Source organism: Pholis gunnellus, assembly GCF_910591455.1.
Source record: "Pholis gunnellus genome assembly, chromosome: 19".
Classification (NCBI taxonomy): domain Eukaryota; kingdom Metazoa; phylum Chordata; class Actinopteri; order Perciformes; family Pholidae; genus Pholis; species Pholis gunnellus.
In genome coordinates, this window is record NC_136546.1 from 5,849,794 (window position 1) to 5,868,386 (window position 18,593).

At 45.2% G+C, this 18,593-nt stretch overlaps 1 protein-coding gene across 2 annotated transcripts; it reads left to right on the forward strand.

Annotated features, from left to right (window-relative positions):
* The first annotated feature begins 2,336 nt into the window (after nt 1–2,336).
* On the forward strand, nt 2,337–18,233 carry map3k7 (mitogen-activated protein kinase kinase kinase 7). 2 transcript variants are annotated; one of them, XM_079180942.1, is made up of 18 exons: nt 2,337–2,533; nt 3,116–3,235; nt 3,372–3,482; nt 3,676–3,741; nt 3,901–3,946; nt 5,795–5,933; nt 6,748–6,876; nt 8,195–8,319; nt 8,724–8,854; nt 9,747–9,828; nt 10,269–10,399; nt 10,479–10,626; nt 11,264–11,344; nt 13,280–13,347; nt 15,006–15,102; nt 15,413–15,474; nt 15,792–15,907; nt 16,511–18,233. In XM_079180942.1, the coding sequence occupies exons 2-18, from the start codon at nt 3,143–3,145 to the stop codon at nt 16,689–16,691; spliced, it is 1,806 nt and encodes a 601-aa protein (XP_079037068.1). In that variant the 5' UTR covers nt 2,337–2,533; nt 3,116–3,142; the 3' UTR covers nt 16,692–18,233. The 2 variants fall into 2 exon arrangements, with proteins under 2 accessions (XP_079037068.1, XP_079037069.1); XM_079180943.1 differs by lacking the exon at nt 11,264–11,344 and having other exon boundaries at nt 2,337–3,235.
* Nucleotides 18,234–18,593: the final 360 nt, after the last annotated feature.

Sequence of the window (18,593 nt, forward strand, 5' to 3'; positions counted from 1 at the left end):
GACCATTCAAACCCATTTTCATTCATGTATCTTGGGGTGAGAGGTCAAGGGGACCCCTGTGACTATGGACTTGCCAGTTATGCCCTCACCAAAAACAATGCAGCCTTGGAAACGTTATTAAGCCTCCTTCCCGACAAGCTAGTTACGAGCACGACACGGTTGGTAACAATGGCTTCCAGCATCATATGATACCAGTATCTTCAAACCGAGCCCGCCGCAGCCTCTCGGAGACAGTAATGTTGGACGGGATCGCACAGGTCTCACAAGTGTCCCTAGAAAGAGAAAGAGTTCCAAGGTTACCAAAACCTGCTGGTGATTTAGGCCTGCAGAAGGCCGTTATTTAGTAGGGATAGACTTTCAAATAAGAAGGCATTGTTATCAGTGAATGAAAGGCCAACTCCTGACCGAGCGAGCCATATTGATATCAGTACCGCCCTCAACTATCCAGCACCGGTCACTGCGGGCATACCTGGTCCTTTAGCCTACAGTAGTCCACAGTGTCAAAAAGCCACAATGAGAAACCAGACTGAAGCTCACCGAGAATATTCTGCTTATCTAAGGCAACCACTTTTTCCAAGACTTCCACTATTGAAAAAGGCATCTTACAAATTGGCATATAAATGCAACCCTGTCTGTCAGGGTCTGCCTGAATGCATTGCCCCGGTGACGGCTGTATTTTGTCCTCTCAAACATCCCATTAAACTCCATCCCCAGCTGGCAAATGGGTTTGTTAATGCAAGACTCAATATCCTCATGTTGCTGCACGCGCGCGGCTGCAAGCCGTGAAGAGTGACCTGTCCAGAAGGAGAACACTTCATCAAGTCCGGGTCCTCGAAGATTTTAGGCAGCTCGGAGTCAACTTCCTATTGACCGCAGGTCCCGAACCATATGCTGGCGTAGTCCCCAGAAAAACTGCCAGGTGAGAGGGTTTTAATCACCTTTGAAATGAGTGATTAGAATAATTATTTCAGGGGAGAGGGATGGCTCCTGCTATTAACAGCCCTCTGTTCAATATCACAACAAATTAGTTCGTGCTCATTAGTATGAGTTGTGCTTGCCTAGTGGTTTGGAAAGCCTCCATTGGGAACCTGCTTTATTACTTCCCGTGAGTGGGGCATGTAATTAGCATTCGTCAAGTGCTGTGTTTATATAACGCCCCTCCTTTACAAAATGTAATTTTGATGTTACATAAGTGTTACTTGCCTGATCAAGGAGGGTCTCCCTTGCGAGGCTAAATAGTTAGATTAAAGGTCGGCAGAACTTCCTCTTGAACTCAAAGTCCATGGAGAAGGACTGGCAGAGATGCTGCGAATCAACAGGTTGTGTCAAGTCGGAAGTCAAGTTTATTAGCTTTTATCACATATTTAATGGCCCACCGAGACATGCAGTAATTGTAGATGAGCCAACCTGGGAGAGCTACAATATAATAGAACAAAATAAATCTAAGCACATAAGAAAAAAACACAATGAGAAAAACCTTGGTAGGGGGAATTCAAAAGGACAGAGGTCCCAAATGGACAGAAAGTTGTACCAATCAGTAGAAACACAACTTACAACAACTGGAATAGAATCAAACAGTGGCAAAGAAGTATTCAGATATTTGAGTAGCCAAAGTATCAACGGTAAAAGTACTCAGTAGGCAGCAGAAAGGTCCCTGTCAGTACTGTATAATGTATTATCACATTGGATACTGACGCATTAACATGTAAGGAGCATTTAAAAGGAAATATTCTTTGTCCTTGCATTGTTGATGATGTTGATACTGTAACGTTATTGTATTAATGCCAATGCAGCTTTTACTCCATCAGTCAGTTCTCCGGAGGAGCAGAACCAAGTCAACAACCAGCCATTCTTTATTATGTTAATCATGTTTGAATACATCTTAAATAAAGTTGTTTTATTTTATTGTTAGGCGACTGTTCTCTTGTCTTTTCTTCTAACATTTTTAACAAAAATATTGACTTTTGAATTGTAGTAGGATTAGAGTGGTGGAATATAACTAAATACATTTACTTAAATACTGTAGGATACTTAACCACAGTTGTGTGGTAGTTTTACTTTACTTGAATATTTCCATTTTGTGTTGCTTAACACTTCAACTCCACTAATGTTACATTTCAGTGGGCAATACTGTAGTTTCTGTCCACTACTGTTAATTACATTTCAATTGCTTTTTTTATAGCTTAAACTATCACGCAGTATATACATTTGAAAGTTACGAAAAAAAGTTACAATATTAATGAGAGCCTTTCCTTTTTTAATGGTTGGAATGAGGTCTCCTGGTCAGTGTGCAGGGGACACAATTGCAGTGCGCACACACTTCCTGATGGAGCTGCTCCTGCGAAGAATAAAAATACACTCCTAGCAAAGCCAGCTAGACGAGTTGTGAAAAAGTTATGTCTGGCTGTCAAGTGGATAGAGAAAGACTATTTTTAAAAATGGACGTCATTCCTCGGTTTTCTGTACATTAATAGCAGAAAATATCCCCATGTCCAGAGAGCCACCGGCACTGGTGACAAGACAACTGCGAAGGGTTGGATTGTTAAAGCTAATTAAGTCCCGGTAGCTAGCGTTAGCAACCAGGCTAGCCAGCTAGCGCAAACTGGCTAGCCAATATACTGCAGGCCTTACGTATCTTGTGTTTACTCGCGAATGTTGTATGGTACTGTTAAAATATGGTCAGCACTAGTCTATAATAATGCTATAGGCCCGTATTACGTTTGCCAAAAGCTAACTTTGAGCACTCTTAGATGTCAGTGACAGTTTTTGCTAGGGCAGCTAAAGCTCGCTGTGCTAGCTAAGCTACGCGGTTAGCCAGTTGGTTGACTGCATCACACTAACTTAGCTGACAGGAGGCTAACATTAAGCCGTTGAATCTTGTTTGAGAGGATGTGTAACTAACCGTGTGGCCCCCGTTTAAAGTATAGCTAGCTAACCGTAACGTTATTCATTATGTTACGCAAGCCACGTCCCTGACCGGCGAAAAGTTAGTCTACAATTGTGCCATTGTGGTAGCTAGCTAGATGTCTCGAAGCAAGTCTTCCCTTTTGCCCAATGTAACTGTGAATAGGTGTCAACATGTGTGTTCTTCTTGTCTGCTCTTTGCTCTTTCCAGTAAGCTGCTAGCTGGCGTTAGCTAGTAATGTCTCTAACGTTGCCATCCGCCGATATACTTGAAACACCTCCTGGATATCCATTTGAAGAAATCAACTATGAGGATATTGAAGTCGAGGAGGTGGGTTGTGTTTGTTTTCGTGGTCTGACACCGACTTAAGACCTAACGCTGATGCTCTACATGAACGTTCAGAAGACAAGGAGCTGACGTTTACTTTGGAGTAATGTTAACTTTCTGATGTACTGTCCCCTTTCAGGTGGTGGGGAGAGGAGCTTTTGGTGTTGTTTGCAAAGCCAAATGGAAAGGCAACGATGTCGCGATCAAGACCATCGAGAGCGAATCGGAGAGGAAAGCCTTTATTGTCGAGGTATTGTTGTGATTGTCTTTACCCCACGACTGCAACATGTTTAGTTGACACACACACACAAACACACACACACGCACTGTCAAGTTCTAGTGGGACAGAGTTCGTGTAATGACAGCCTGGGTGATAAATATTTGTGTGCTTAAAGTATTAAATAGCATGCATGCAGATGACGTTTTTTCCTCTTTGTCTCCAGCTCCGGCAGCTTTCGCGTGTGAATCACCCCAACATTGTGAAGTTGTACGGCTCTTGCAATAATCCAGTAAGTTGGCTGGACTTGTATTACATGTCACGCTCTCTCAACCGCGCAGCCACATCGACGACTCGACCCCCCCCCCAACGCCATGTCCCAGTACGATCCTGTGTGTTTTCTATTATCTGTCTGGTTGCGTTTCTGATGATCTTTCCTCTTCCCTCTCAGGTCTGCCTTGTGATGGAGTACGCTGAAGGCGGGTCACTGTACAATGGTGAGTCTACACGCGCACTGCTGAGCGACACGCTGCTGTACCACAGATGGCCGTATTTGTTTTTCACCTTTGCCAGTGGTGAAACGGAACACAGCCTTGCACAGACATGAGAAGCAGCCCTGTTCAGTTTTTTACCCTCCCACTGTTTGCATGCTCAGTCGTTTGTCCCAGTTCCTCGACAATCTAGTCTTTGCACAGTGACAATGCGGCACAACCTTGTTTGTCCCTGCAAGTTAATAGCCAAACGGACCTGGGAAACAGGGAGCTGTAACAAACGGCAATATGCATTCATGTTATAATGTGTTATTAAAGATACATATGTGTCTGCAAAGTTCAGCATCATAGAATGTGTCTGACTTAGTGGATGTGGGCCACTAAAGCTGACCAAATGTATTTCACACAATTTGGTTGGCACTTGGATAATTCTTTTTATTGCAACTTGGGTCTTGTTTTGACAGTTTTGACCATCACAGCTATTTGTGATAATGAGACTCAGTCGATTGTTGAGGTCTGAGAATGTAGCGACATCGTCTAAAAGAAGTTAAATGGGGTCGAGAAATGTGAGCAGATGTCAGACGGTCGACAGGTTTCAAACGAGCCCCCAGGCCTTCTTTCACTGCGACCTGCTGTACATAGTTCCTGTACAGTGAGGGATTATTATCGGCATTTTGGGTCGTTTAGCTCCATAATAATCTGGATACCCTGTCGGTTTGTTTACAACCTGTCTGACCGTCAGACTTCTCGTGGAATAGATGCATTTGGAGATTTAAACATGCTGTTAGAGGCTGCTCGGCTTTAAAAGAAGCATTGCAGGTAATGTATGGACGCGTGCGTGTTTCATGTGCATATAGGCCTTTTATCTGCTTTCCCAGGACATCAGTGGTTGGAACGGCTTTTATTCCCAAAAGGTTCGGACCGGGAGGTTTTTTTGTTGTTTCCAGGATGTGAATCCCACAGTGTGAGGCTCTGTGCTGCGCTCCACACTTCACAATTAGCTCTCCTCCCTAGTTACCGAATCTCTATCAGTTACTCTCGGGGGCTACACTATGGGCGTCATTGCTTTGATGTCATTAAGTTGCGTTGTGAATGCTGATTTTTGAACAATCTGTTCTCAGTTTTCCAACCTGGAATAAACTTGTGGAAAACGCTGTCGGAGAAAGTCGTTAGGCCCGTGTTTAGCCCTCTTTTCGAAACACAACAATTCCCCCCCACCCCCGGGACGAGGAACCTTTTGAGGAACAGATTGCGTTTTGACCGCTGGGACCAGGACGTTCTGGAGACGTTTTATCCCCCGAAAAGGCCCTGGTTCCTGTACTTTGTGAAAGTACAGGAACGTTGGGGGTGGGGGTTTGCAGGGATGACTGTCGCTGATTGGTCATTTAAAAAAAAGAAAGAAAAGAAAACAGATTGTGCAAGCGGTAGCAGAGAGAGACTGCTGTGAATGTGCGGAGAAAAAATAGTTTTTTACGATCGTTTTTAAAGCAGCTGCAGTTAATGTCGTTGCAATGAGACCAAACCAAAGTTTGGTGCGGGTTTTTTTACGTGTTTTTATTTTAAACCCACTGAGCTGCAGTGTGTTTACCCCTGTGACCACCAGCAGCAGTCGTCCCATTTCAACACATTGACCTAATCTTTAGACCGCTATGGAAACGCTGACAGTGAAATTTAGCTTTTAAGTTCCTTGAAAAGTAGTCCCTGGAATAAAATACCCAGGAACTTCTTGGTTGAAACAGGGCTGTCTCGAAGCCCTACTTTCTGCGTGGTTCCTCTCTGTAGGTTCATTGTGTGTGTGTGTGTGTGGTGGTGGTGGTGGTGGTGGTGGTTGTGACTGTGCTCTCTTGTCCACAGTGCTGCATGGTGCTGAACCCCTCCCCTATTACACTGCTTCCCATGCCATGAGCTGGTGTTTTCAGTGTTCCCAGGGCGTGGCCTATCTCCATGGCATGAAACCAAAGGCTCTCATTCACAGGGACCTCAAGCCACCCAAGTATGCTCCTCCTCACCTCACTCTCTTGTCTCCTGTTTCACTGTGCCGGCAAAGTGCCCGGTGGTTTCCCCCCGTTTTTTTTTTTAAATGTCTTTGATTTTGTTCATGTCGTTCAACAAATATTATACTTTTGAAATTGATCTGATTTATTGTGTGGCAGAAGTGTAAAAGTGTATATCTTTACATGTGGGGTTATTGTGTCTTTACAGATGTGTGCAGAGGTGTCAGAGTAGGCAGGGTTTGAACTAGTCGCTTCTTCTTCTTCTTCTTCTTTAAAAGAGTTTCCATGTTTATTTTGATCCCTCTGAACCTCATTTTACTCTGAAGTCCGTGGCTGGAAGTAGAGAGAACTCAAATGTGTGTGCAGTGTAACACGGCTGCACTTTCACTGAATGTTTGTCATTTATTTAAATGAGACATGTATACAAATGTGATTCTTTAAAAAGAAATATTAATATTTTAAGCTTGAATTTGGTTATTTTTTCTGATGGAAGCATATTCATATCATTACTTGGAAAATACACATATACACTCACACTCACACAAAGAGTATTTCTGTTAAAAGGATCCTTTTTCTGAGCTCAGAAAAAAAACAGCTTTTAAATAAAACAAGCTGGGAAAGAAAGAAAGTGTCATACAAGTTTTGAAACCACTGTGTGTACGTTGTACCTGTAGCTGGTTATAGCACTCTTTTATTCCAGCACTTTTATTTTACTCAAACAAGTCAGAAAGTTAACTTTTTTTATTTTTTTTAATTGATTACTTCAAGTTCAAAGCATTGTCAGCATCTAATGCCTTTTTCTTCTTCTTCCAGTCTGCTTCTCGTGGCAGGCGGCACTGTGCTAAAGATATGTGACTTTGGAACAGCATGTGACATTCAGACCCACATGACCAACAACAAAGGAAGTGCAGCATGGATGGCCCCAGAGGTATTTGAAGGCAAGTATGAGTGGCATTCCAAGTAGTTGAAGAGCTTTGGATACCTGCCCTGTTTGGTGTTTTTTGAACTAAATAGTGTATATGGTTTGATTTCTGTAAATGCTCACAGAATCACCACAAGCCAACGAAACCCCATTGAGAACTGGGTCCTAGTTGTCTGATTCGTTGAGATTGATTCCTCTTAGTGATGTGTAACGTCATTGTAAAGCGTAACTGTCAGAGAAGTTGCTAATTACCCAGAGGGGAAGCACCACGTTTCTTCCCAGCTAATGCGACATCTTAAACAACACATCTGTGTTGAAATCAGCAGGAGGAGAGCTAGTTTCTGTTAAATACAACCATTAATTTGACATGATTACAGTACATCGTTTGAATTTTGTGTTTTTTATGCAATCAACCACTATAGGTGACAATAACAAAGTACAGGGGTAATATTTAGACTCTTTGACGGATTACACTGACTTTGGGACGCTTAAAAAGTAAAAAACCTGCCTCTATGTACTCTTCCTCCACCCAACAGTTTATCAGGAATCCATAAAGAATCGATGTAGATACAATCTCATGAATTCCCATCCCGACAGCTCACTCATTTGTATGTGCTTTGTTCTTGCACCCACCTGTGCCCGGTCACCATTCACCTGAATGGCAGCTTAGCGCTTGCAGCATCGTGGCACTAACCCTCGAGTCAGCATCAGCAGCCTGACTCTGCGGCTCTGTTGATGGTAGTCTCCCAAGCACAGTGAGAAGATGAATGAAGTGATGCTGGTGGCTTTATTTCCCCCAGGAGACGACGGTGTAAAATGTGTGCTCTCATTCAGCCAGGAGCCTAATGTACTTCTACATGATGGGACGGGGGGGAAAGATGAATTAAGCCCAAGTCATTACCTTGTTTTTGGAGGCAACTTACAAGACTCCAGTGCGATTAAACAACTCACTTCTGCCCCCTCTGTGAACTCTTTACAACTAATTTGCATCCGCTTTGGCCACGCAGCAACTTTTTGAATAGGTGCGTGATGTGCACTTAAATTCTGCAATAATAGGCCAAGTAATTAAGCAACACAGGAGCCGCTCCTCAGTTCAAAAAATGGCTCCCTTATTCTCTCTCTCCCCCCCCCCCCCCCCCCCCCCCCCCCCCCCCCATTGAAAGCAGAGATGAGATAAAAGCTGCTGTGCTTTCTCAGGCACATCCTCGCTCTCATCTCAAACGTGCCACGGAGAATTACCTTTTTATCAAGTCAGTCAGCGATGTCAAACGCAGCCTGTCCGCCCCGTTTGAAGAGGACCTAAGCGTTGCTGTGCCTTCTCATGTACGTTGCAGGCAGCAATTACAGCGAGAAGTGCGACGTGTTCAGCTGGGGGATCATTCTCTGGGAGGTGATCACTCGCAGGAAGCCCTTCGATGAAATCGGAGGACCAGCCTTTCGCATTATGTGGGCCGTGCACAACGGTGAGTCACTTACTGTGTGTGTGTGTGTGTGTGTGTGTGTGTGTGTTGGGGGGGGGGGGGGGGAGAGGAGCTGTAGGATGCAAAGGCCATGTCCAGCTGTCAGCTGCTGTGAGCCTTCAGACGTGCCCGCCCCGCTAGGCCTGCTGGGAGACTGCGAGAGTATGAAGAGCCTGGCAGAAGAGAGCGGCTGAAAGGCATGTTCACCTGTGCTAGTGCGGAGATGGATGGGGGGGAGAATACTAATGGGACTCTAATACACGAATCTGCCTGCCTGAGTCATTATGGTTGCAGCGAGCGGTAGACGGGGGATTTAGCATAAATATGCAATATTTATGTCTGGTATGATGCTAAATGTTGTTTCTTTGTTTGACTGTTTTTCGTTGTTGTTTTTCTTACACATTCAGGCACCAGACCTCCTTTAATCAATAATTTGCCCAAGCCCATAGAGAGCCTGATGACCCGCTGCTGGTCTAAAGACCCGTCTCAGCGGCCTTCCATGGAGGAGATAGTGAAGATCATGACTCATCTAATGAAGGTAATCTGCTTCACCTTTTCTCCCAGGCCTTCATTAAACTGGAGTGGATGAACGGGATTGGGTAAAGGTTTTAATGCTTCATCAAGCTACAGTACACACACTATCGTTTTCCATAGAGAGGTGTTTTTTGGCATTAGGCCGTCCCTCATTGATATGAATGGGGTGGATAAAAGTAATCATTTAATTTTGAGACTCATTCCTGCAGCACTGCAATCTACATCCAATACAAATGACCTTACAGTTGAATCAACACGTCTCAGTTTTTAAGCAAATTAGAATAGTAGTAGTAGTTTTAGGTAGGTACCTAATAAATATTTGAACTTTGATTCAGCACGTCGTTATCTCCAAGTCTAACTCATGATGCGGTCACTTCAGCAGCTCGGGAGGAATATTTGCTGTTTCAGAGTTGTGTCATCCTGGAAATGTGGCCTACCGGTCACTCCCCTGCACATCCCTTCTCTGTTTCTTCATTTACACACACTTGACACTTTACATTACACTTCATCATACTTGTTTATAGTACTGTTATCTGTTTGTGCACTTTATTTTATATTCTTTTTGTAAATCTTAATAAGTTTCTAGCCAGACTAAATGAGAAAACAAGCACTGTGGCTTGTGAAAGTGTCCTTAGAAGACTTCTTTCTTCCTTTCTTGACAGTAAACCATCAGCACATAGATTTACTGGTAGTTAAGCTTTTAGATTGAAGCTAAAAATCACACGTCTACTGTCAAAATCCTGTGGTTGGTCTTAATTGCTTTCGCACTACAAATGTACCCACATTCCATTTAGAACCGAAACCGACGTTTTCAGGCCATCTCTGCCCAAATAACGGGTACATGTATAATAACGAAAGTCATAATCGAAGCTGTGCTTTTTCTTCTTCTTTTGCAGTACTTCCCAGGATCTGATGAAGCCCTGCAATATCCATACCAATATTCAGACGATGGGCAGAGCAACTCTGCCACTAGCACAGGTACGGGAGTCCCACCAGCACAGGAAGTTGATGTTAAAGCAGTACCCGGCACCTACTACATGTCTGTCCATGATGCAGACGCTTTACTCACTGTTGCCGCCGTTCAATGCTGCTGGTATATGCACGCATGTAGATCCGCGGTTGTGATTGGCCTCTCTAAATCCAAAGTTGCGTATGTTTGTTACATTATAATAACAGCGTTGCGTTTTTAAATCCCCAGACAATAGGTATGCGGAGATCTGCGATTGTCTGGTATCGCAAGACTCCTACATTTCTACATTTGTCTGTCTTTTATTGTCTTTGAATTATTTTGAGCTTTTCCCACATGTTTTTTCACTGTTGTGAACCACTGTATTGTAAAATCTTAAAAAGGCACCAGAGTTGAGAAACTATGAAACATATCAAGCCTCTCTCTTGTCCTGCGTCTCGGGGAATGCCAGGTTCCTACGTGGACTACACCGGCACCAGCACAAGCAGCAAAAGCGACGCCAACATGGAGCACAGTGATTCTCAAGGGAGCAATGACACTATCAAGATCACGCCTCAGTTCGCCCCTTACTTCAAGCCAAAGGTAAACCAACTCTTCAGTATGATTTAAGCATTGTCCCAAACAGGCTCCTGTAGTGACGGTTTGTCTTCGGTTCTCTCAGGCAGACCCACTGAGGTCTCTGCCTCTGTCCAGGGGGGGCAGCGTTGAGAGTCTGCCCACGCGGACGCAGTGCCTGGCGTCGTCGGACAGCAAAAGAATGAGCGCCGACCTGTCGGAGCTGGAGCCCAAGATGCCGTTTACGCCTGCAGGTAATGCCAGACATTCACACGGCACACGGCAGCAGGAAGAGGAGCTCATCGAGGCAAATTGGGCATGAGATTCAGAATGTTCTACTTTAATAAGAAACGTTGCACAGGAGAAGGCATGCACAATGTTATTGTCAAGTCTTGTTGGAATGAGGCCTCTCCCAAGTCCACAAGAAACTCCTCCCATGACACTTTGTGTCAGTTTATCTTTCATGTGCTTTCATCCCATAGAGAAGATTGATTCCTCACATACACACAGTCATGTTCCCCCTGAACGCTAAGGCCCGTCAGCTGTCCAGCAGAAAGACAGCAGACTCACCAGTGCTGAGGAATTTACATTTGAGCACAGAGAGTAGGTCAGGGCTTTTGTTGATGCTCTTTTAGTTTTGTCACACTTTGATGCAACGTGTAATTCGAGCACCGACAGTCTGTGTCCGAACGCCCCGCTGTCGTTTGTGCCGAGAAAAGCAGCGTCTGGAAACGGACGTGCATGCTGCCCGTGCACGTGCACTGTATGCTCTGCATGTGCGTGGCCCACGATTCCACACAGTCCCGCTGTGGGCCACCCCACCCAGTCTGTCTTAGTCCGCATGCTTGTCGTGTTCGCAGCTGTATGTGTGTATGTGTGTGTTTTTCGCAGCACGTCCGCAGTTTAAACGAGGCCACCGTAAAACGGCATCGTACGGCACCATTCTGGATGTCCCCAAGATCGTCGTCACAGGTATCTCTGGGGCCACTGGGCTTCCTGGTGACCGGGTGGAGCTGGCTTGGCTTGGCTGTTGTGGGTTGCTGTGCTCTCCGACGGGGCTCTCTCCTGTGTGTGTCACTCCATACGATACCAACCGCGGAATGTTCATTTATATTTACGATGTTGCACGTTAAGGCCAGTCTCTATTTTTAAGAAAAGGATGTTATTGACCCTTCGCTAAGCCCCTCCCCCCCCCCCCCCCCCCCCCCCCCCCCCCGCTGCTACTCTGACTAGCTGTCAGAGCTACCGTGGAGCCCACACTGTCACTAACTGCACTCCATGAATATATCTAATCTAATATTTAAAGATAAAGATAGAAGCTAATGCTACAGATCAAAAAAGGGTCCCACCACATCACTCTGGCGGATGCTACACTATGATTGGCCGGTCCGCTTTCGAGCGGCGGGACTTAGCGAATGGTCAGTCGAGCCGGTCCTGGAGTAACACACATCGGAGTTGCCTTTTTGTCTCTGTGTCTTCTGTGATTTTCCAGTTGGCAGAAGCGGGACATGAGTTAATATCCTCATCTTGTGTCACCTTTTTTTTTCTTTTGTTACACCCAAAATCTAGTTCCAGCTCATTAAGTGTCTTGTCTGTGTCAATAACGGCACATTTTGAGCTGACTCCAGGGCATCCAATCAGTGCATTAGATCCGTTGGGCTGACACAGGTGAGATGAACCCTTTAACTCACGTCCCCGTCCTCTCTGTCTCCTCGCTGGCTTGGCTGCAGCAGATCACGAGTAACTCAGTGCTCCAGGTCTCTGTATTTCAGCTCGTCCTTGCCTTTCATGCATCGAGGACTTGGTTGTTGTTGTTTTTTTTTGTGTTTTTTCTCCCCCCCCTCTCTTGCTCTCTTTAACATCCATTAACTTTGGGGGGAAAAGTCCTTTTGATTAATTCCTCTCACATTGAGGGTCAGAGCTATTATTACATGCAGAGGTACCAATGAAAGGAATGGGGACAGCTCTAGATTGCAGAAAAAAAGGGCTTTTATTTTGAAACACGTTGAATGTAATCCAGTGACTAAGGGAGTCAGCTGATGTTATTACATAGTGCTCGTGTACACGAGGTCATAACTCCTTGGTAGCCGTTGAGTAGGGATGTAGCGCTGTACAAAATTCACCATTCGGTATATATCTCAGGTATGGGGTCACAATACAAAACCTGTTCAATAGCAGAACAATTCAATTCTGTTTCATGACACAAAAATAAATGACTGTCGAGCGTTCCACTCAGCGTATTACAACGGAGGAGGTCGAATCTGTCCAACAAGTTCTTTGTTCTCTTCAGTGTGCTCGTCTGTTAATGTGTTGTGTCGTAGACAGAGCTTCTAGATAAACCCAGTCACTGTACTAGCTCTGAGTGAGGAAGTGAATCAACTTGATGTGTCGCATGTCATGTAAAGTTTGGGAAATGCACACACTAAGGAGTAAAAAAATGTGTAATCCCAATACACATGACATAGTCGTGTTGCATATTGCTATGTGAAACCTGGGAATGCTATGTTCTATGCTGCATATTGTGGTTGTGGGTAGGTTTAGTCTACGGTGATGTGTGTGTGTGTGTGTGTGTGTGTGTGTGTGTGTGTGTGTGTGTGTGTGTGTGTGTGTGTGTGTGTGTGTGTGTGTGTGTGTGTGTGTGTGTGTGTGTGTGTGTGTGTGTGTGTGTGTGTGTGTGTGTGTTTGTTGTGCACCGTCAGAAGGGCTGGGTGCCTTTTTAGCGCCTCCGTCCCTTCTGGCCGTGCCACAGCGCAGTGTAGACGGGCCAGCACACGGAGGGGTTAAATGAGTGCAGCTGTCCCCGGGGCACCAAAAACATCCCAGCATCGCTGTCTGCTAGCTCTGCCGGGGTCTCACTCTCTGTCCCCCCCCACCCCCACCCCCCTCCTCTGTCCGTCCTGTCCACAGCCACATGCGAGCCTCAGAGACGTCGGTCCGTGCAGGATCTGCCAGGCATCGGCACAGAGGCCAGCCAGGTAAGACACGGCCACTGCTGGCATCGGGAGCAGATAGTGGTCGGTGTAGCTGGGGTTATATTTCAAAGATAATCTAAATTAAATTACTCTGAAATGAAGGAGGCGCGTGGCCCTCTGCCGCTCGTGTCAAAGTACATGAAAACTGCGGGTAATGTGTGTGTGTGTGTGTGTGTGTGTGTGTGTGTGTGTGTATATATATATATATATATATATATATATATATATATATATATATATATATCATTATTTATTTTTTTCTCGTGGCATGTGTAATAGTAAAAAAAAAAAAAAATACTTTCCTCAAACTTGCGGCCATTATTAAGTATTGTACTTTGCTGTTATTGTCTAATGAAAGATGACGGCAAAAATGGGACTTGAAGGGTTTTCCTTTTTTATTTAAACGAAAACTGCTACAAAATGTGTAATAATGACATAGCCCATAAAAACTAATTTGCTCATATGTAGGCCTATAAACAAATATATGAATACATAGACTGTATCTTACGCCAACATGAAAGACTTGGCTTTATTGAGACTGTATCGATCTCCTCCGCTGCGTTTCAGCACCCGGGACAGCGCCACACACACCCGCTACACAAACAAACAGAGAATAACTCATAATATATACTGTCGATGCATCATGAATAATTTCACGGGCTATTTAGATTTTTGGGGATAATGCATAGCCTATTTAAAAAAAAAAAAAAAATACATTACTTCCATTGTTGTTTAATATTATTCAACATGGAAGCTAATAAACACCTCGTCTTCAAATGTAAGCTTTAGGATGCTCGGATGAACTCGACCAAAGGGGTTTATTTCTTTGTTTTCCCGCTGTCATCATTCCTCCCCGCGGAAGCCGTGTGGATGTGTGACTGATGTCGTCTTTCAGAAGCATTCTTTATCAAGAGAGCGAGAACCCCTTTGGGAGGAGAGGTCAGAATACGACACGTGTTTGATATGTCAGAGGAGCAGCCCGGCGCTCCTTTTTTCTCAAACCGCTCTCGGCTTCAAACGGGCTCCGGGGCTCGGGAGTGTTTCTCCTGCTTCCCCAAACATTTGTCTCCATTTGTACCGGATGTAAAGCCACAGCTCTGTGCACTCAGAGGTTCACCTGGAGTTCAGCGTTGAAGACTTTGAACACAAATACCTTTCGCTGAAGAAGATAAATCGCGCCGTGCTGCCTGTTCAGATTCCCAGTGCAGCGCCATTGATCGTGGAGTTGTGTGTTTGCGTGAGTTTTGCTTTGTTACCGTTCTGATTCTATTCCCATGTTTGGATCCCGAGAGACACCGAGACACTAACCTCAGATTCACTGCATACAGAATAACCCGTTTGGTGATTTTAGACCAGTGTTCGTAGTTTGGATTCTCCTTATTATCAATGACGTTCTATCACAACATCCCTTTGATGGCTGAATGTCCTCTAGGCATTATGAACCAACTAAATGCAAGCGGACACAATCACAAATCTCACCAGTATGAATGGAATTCAGCTTCATTTGGCCCACGCCTCCAAATGTGCATGATAAGCAGATTTAGAGCATCATTATTTGTTTTTTACTTTATATTTTTGTGGTGGCCCAGGTCACATGTTGCCACTCATGAGCCGTGACTGGCTCGCCAGATGACTGACGGCTGTCTTGTGTCCTCTCTTAGGGGAGCAGGAACAGCAGCCGGTCCTCCAGTCCGAGTGTGAGGATGATGCCTGACAAGACGAGCAGCAGGGGTTACTTCTCCCCCGACGAACCCACAGGTACTTGCAAAGTGAAAAATGATGTTTGGTTACTGCCAAACGGTGTGAAAGCCCCCCTAACTGGCATGCATTTTGTTAATATTTTGCAAACACGGCGGTTGTAACAGCATCTGTGTCATTGTGGCCAGATGTTTTTACATCTGTCAGGCTCCACTGGAGACACTGTAGTGTTGGATCACTGATTTCGGGTCAGCCCGAGCTGAGGAGGCGGTCAGAAAGGTTATTTCTGAGGGCGGTGGAACAGCCGACGCCGTTTCCGTGCAGTCACAAAGAAAACCAACTCTTTTCTCTCTTTCCTCTCTTTCCTCAGACACCAACGGCTCGGACAACTCCATTCCCATGGCTTATCTCACCCTGGATCACCAGCTGCAGGTACACCGTCGTCGCTTCATTTAAATATTGTCCGACAGCGACCTTAACTCCGGTTGGGTGGTGTTGCGGCGCCGCTCTCGTCCTCTCAAAGATGAATTGAAGGGCATTGTGAATGACTTCATTATGAAGGGATTAGCCCTGAAAGCATGATGCTATCTGAAAAGTGGAATGTGCATATAAATACACGTTGGCAGCACCAGTGAGATGTTTGGCGTGTTATTAACCGCTCAGACTAGCCGGTATAAATACATTCTGCAGTCATGCGCGGGCTGGCGTCAATTAACGGCAACATGCGTGTTGTTGTTTTCATTTTCCAGCCTCTCGCTCCCTGTCCCAACTCCAAAGAGTCCATGGCCGTGTTTGAGCAGCACTGCAAGATGGCCCAAGAGTACCTGAAGGTGCAAACGGAGATCGCCCTGCTGATCCAGAGAAAGTACGTTGACTTGCAACAAGCATCCAATTCCCATCTGCCGAGATTGTTTGTTTTGGTGCTTGGAAAGGGTTTGGTTGGCACTGAGGTGTACTGTGTGTTTCTTATTATGCATCATTGTATGTCTTGAGCCTTTTTAACTCTCCTAATAATCATCTCGAGACATTTTCTTCAGTATCAAAAGTTATCCATCTGATTGACTGCAGTTTTGCCAAAATCTAACTTCTATATATAATGCTATTCAACTTCTAAAGACGGGGCTCAGGTGTAGCTAACAGTTAATAAATTAAATGAAATAAAAACGGAGGACACCGTCGAGCAAAGCTCTGCAGATCGGATAATCCCGACACCGAAACATCTAAGAATCAGTGGAAGTGCGTTGTGTACTACACTGCAGATGGTAAAATTGACTAATAATGATACAGATTCATGCCACTCAAGTGAGGCAGCGGAGGCTCCAGAAACGAGCGGAGCAGTAATTCATTCAATTCCACATGTTAGTTTGAATCGATCCGAAACATCCGTCTATTTAAGTGTTCCCGAAGTGCCAAAAAAAAGCAGCCCTCGCTATAAAAGATAACACCGCTTCATATCCCGTCTGCGCAGGAAGGAGCTCATCGCCGAACTGGACCAAGACGAGAAGGACCAGCAGAACACGTCCCGTCTGGTGCAGGAGCACAAGAAGCTGCTGGAGGAGAACAAGAGTCTGTCCACGTACTACCAGAAGTGCAAAAAGCAGCTGGACCTGATCCGGGTCCAGCAACAGAAGAGACAGGGCACGTCGTGATGAGACAGAGACCTCTATGAACTGCTACCAATCCTCCCCCCCCCATCCCCTCACCCCCGGTACTATAACACTACCCACTCATTCTCTGCACACACACACTGTTCCCAGTCCGGCTTTGTAAAGAGACCCGTGTCCTGCATGTCGCCTTGTAGACCCTCGCCGTCTGTCCAGCAGGAAGATGACGTCCTCTGTACATACATTTGCACATCCTCACAGTGTATTCTGTGACCGCCGACCAAACAATCACTCCAGCCCCACGGACCCTGCCGCTGCGCTCCGGGGGGGGGGGGGGGGGGTTGAACCATTCTCTTCAGCGACCGGGCCCCTCCTCCTCCCCTTCCCCCCCCCCCCCCCCCCCCCCCGGGTGCGGCGGCGGGCCGGCGAGTGCGGGTCGTGTGTGTTCCTACATGTTTGCTCTCAGGGCCCTCTGGGCTGCCCGGTCGGTGTGCGTCCACGCCTCAGCAGCCGGGTCGGCCACACACACCGTCCTCCAGAATGTGAAAAAAAGGCTTTTTTTCGGGGGCAAAAAAACAAGCGTGAATCATATGCAAGAATCTTTGGAGATCGGTGAGGTATGTTTGGAACCTGTTCTGCAGCGCGTGTGCGTGGAATCCCTGTTATGCAAACCACACACCCCTTAAATCAACTTATTTATGTCTCCCCTTTTTTCTAATTGTGAGCATGAGCCCTGTCCCACAAACTGCCGGGGGGGGGGGGGGGAAAACCCGGATGCAGCGTTAATAATCTGCTCCTCATGCTCTTAAAACAAAAACACACACCTAGCTTCCCGAGCAAACACGGGGAGCTGCAGATTCCCCTTTTTATTTTGACTTCAGCGTTGTTGTTTTTTTTGTCTTTTCTATTCAGTAGTTCACTTTGTATGATGGCTCTTGTGTCATTTCTGCGTTACGACATGTTTTATCTGGTCTGGGAATGCCCTTGCGTTCAAAAAGATAGCGGAGCCTATAGCTCCCTATACAGTAATCTAGTTTGTTTTTAGTTCACATGTTGCCTTAGAAGTTGCCTGCATTTTAAGTGCTTGTTTTATGTGACATTTAGTGGGGATAAAAGCTAAAAAAAAAAAGATATATTTTTAATGTAATGGACAGTGAATGAAATTGTGAGCGAGAAGGATCGATGTCAGTAAGCTGATAATGTAAATGCTTCCCACCAGCTTTTACATCCAAAACATGACATGTACTCTAAAAAGAATGTGATTCTAGTTTTTGTTTCTTTCATATCCCTCAAGTACTTTTTGCACAATCACTTTTTCTTTTTTTCTTCGTCTGGTCATGTACAAATTGTATCTCTCATTGAAGCAATTCTGATTTTAAAAAAGGGCAAGACTTGATGAGTCTTACTTTTAAAATGTGTTACTGTACAGGAGTGAGTCTTCACCGGATCTCCCTCTGTTCACAAAGAATGAATTTACCACGCGCACACCACACTGTTCATGTAGTGTTTCCTCGGCCATTGGGAACCGAGCTACAGTATACGACGGTGAGCAAGGCATTACGAAATAAACTGAATGGTGAAAAGGTTTCACTTCTTCCATGTGTGTGTGTTTGTGGCGGATGCATTCATTTGAAATCATGAGTCGTGTTTCAAAGTTATGATTATTTTTTGTTATCTTTAAGTGGGTCAGAGTTCCTTTTAGAACAGTCGGACTCACGCAGTCCTGGCTCATTTTTGTAGGCCAACTCGGAAGTTAGCGTGGCACTGGTTCTGTCGACAAACTTTTTCTCTTATTTTCCAGCAAGTGTCGCCAGTGTTCAGCCCAATCACAACTTAACCTGCCCAGTTCAATAAAAAAAAAAATAGCCCAAATCATAACCTTGCCAGCAACCTGTTTAAAACCAGCAAAAAACATTTCATGCTTCATAAGCAAAAAAATGTTCCCGC

Coding starts and splice junctions, on each gene's coding strand:
- map3k7 (XM_079180942.1), top strand. CDS start 3,143: ATGTCTCTAACGTTGCCATCCGCCGATATACTTGAAACACCTCCTGGA. Junction 9,829..10,268: donor CAACTCTGCCACTAGCACAG/GTACGGGAGTCC, acceptor GGGGAATGCCAG/GTTCCTACGTGGACTACACC. Junction 10,627..11,263: donor GATGCCGTTTACGCCTGCAG/GTAATGCCAGAC, acceptor TGTTTTTCGCAG/CACGTCCGCAGTTTAAACGA.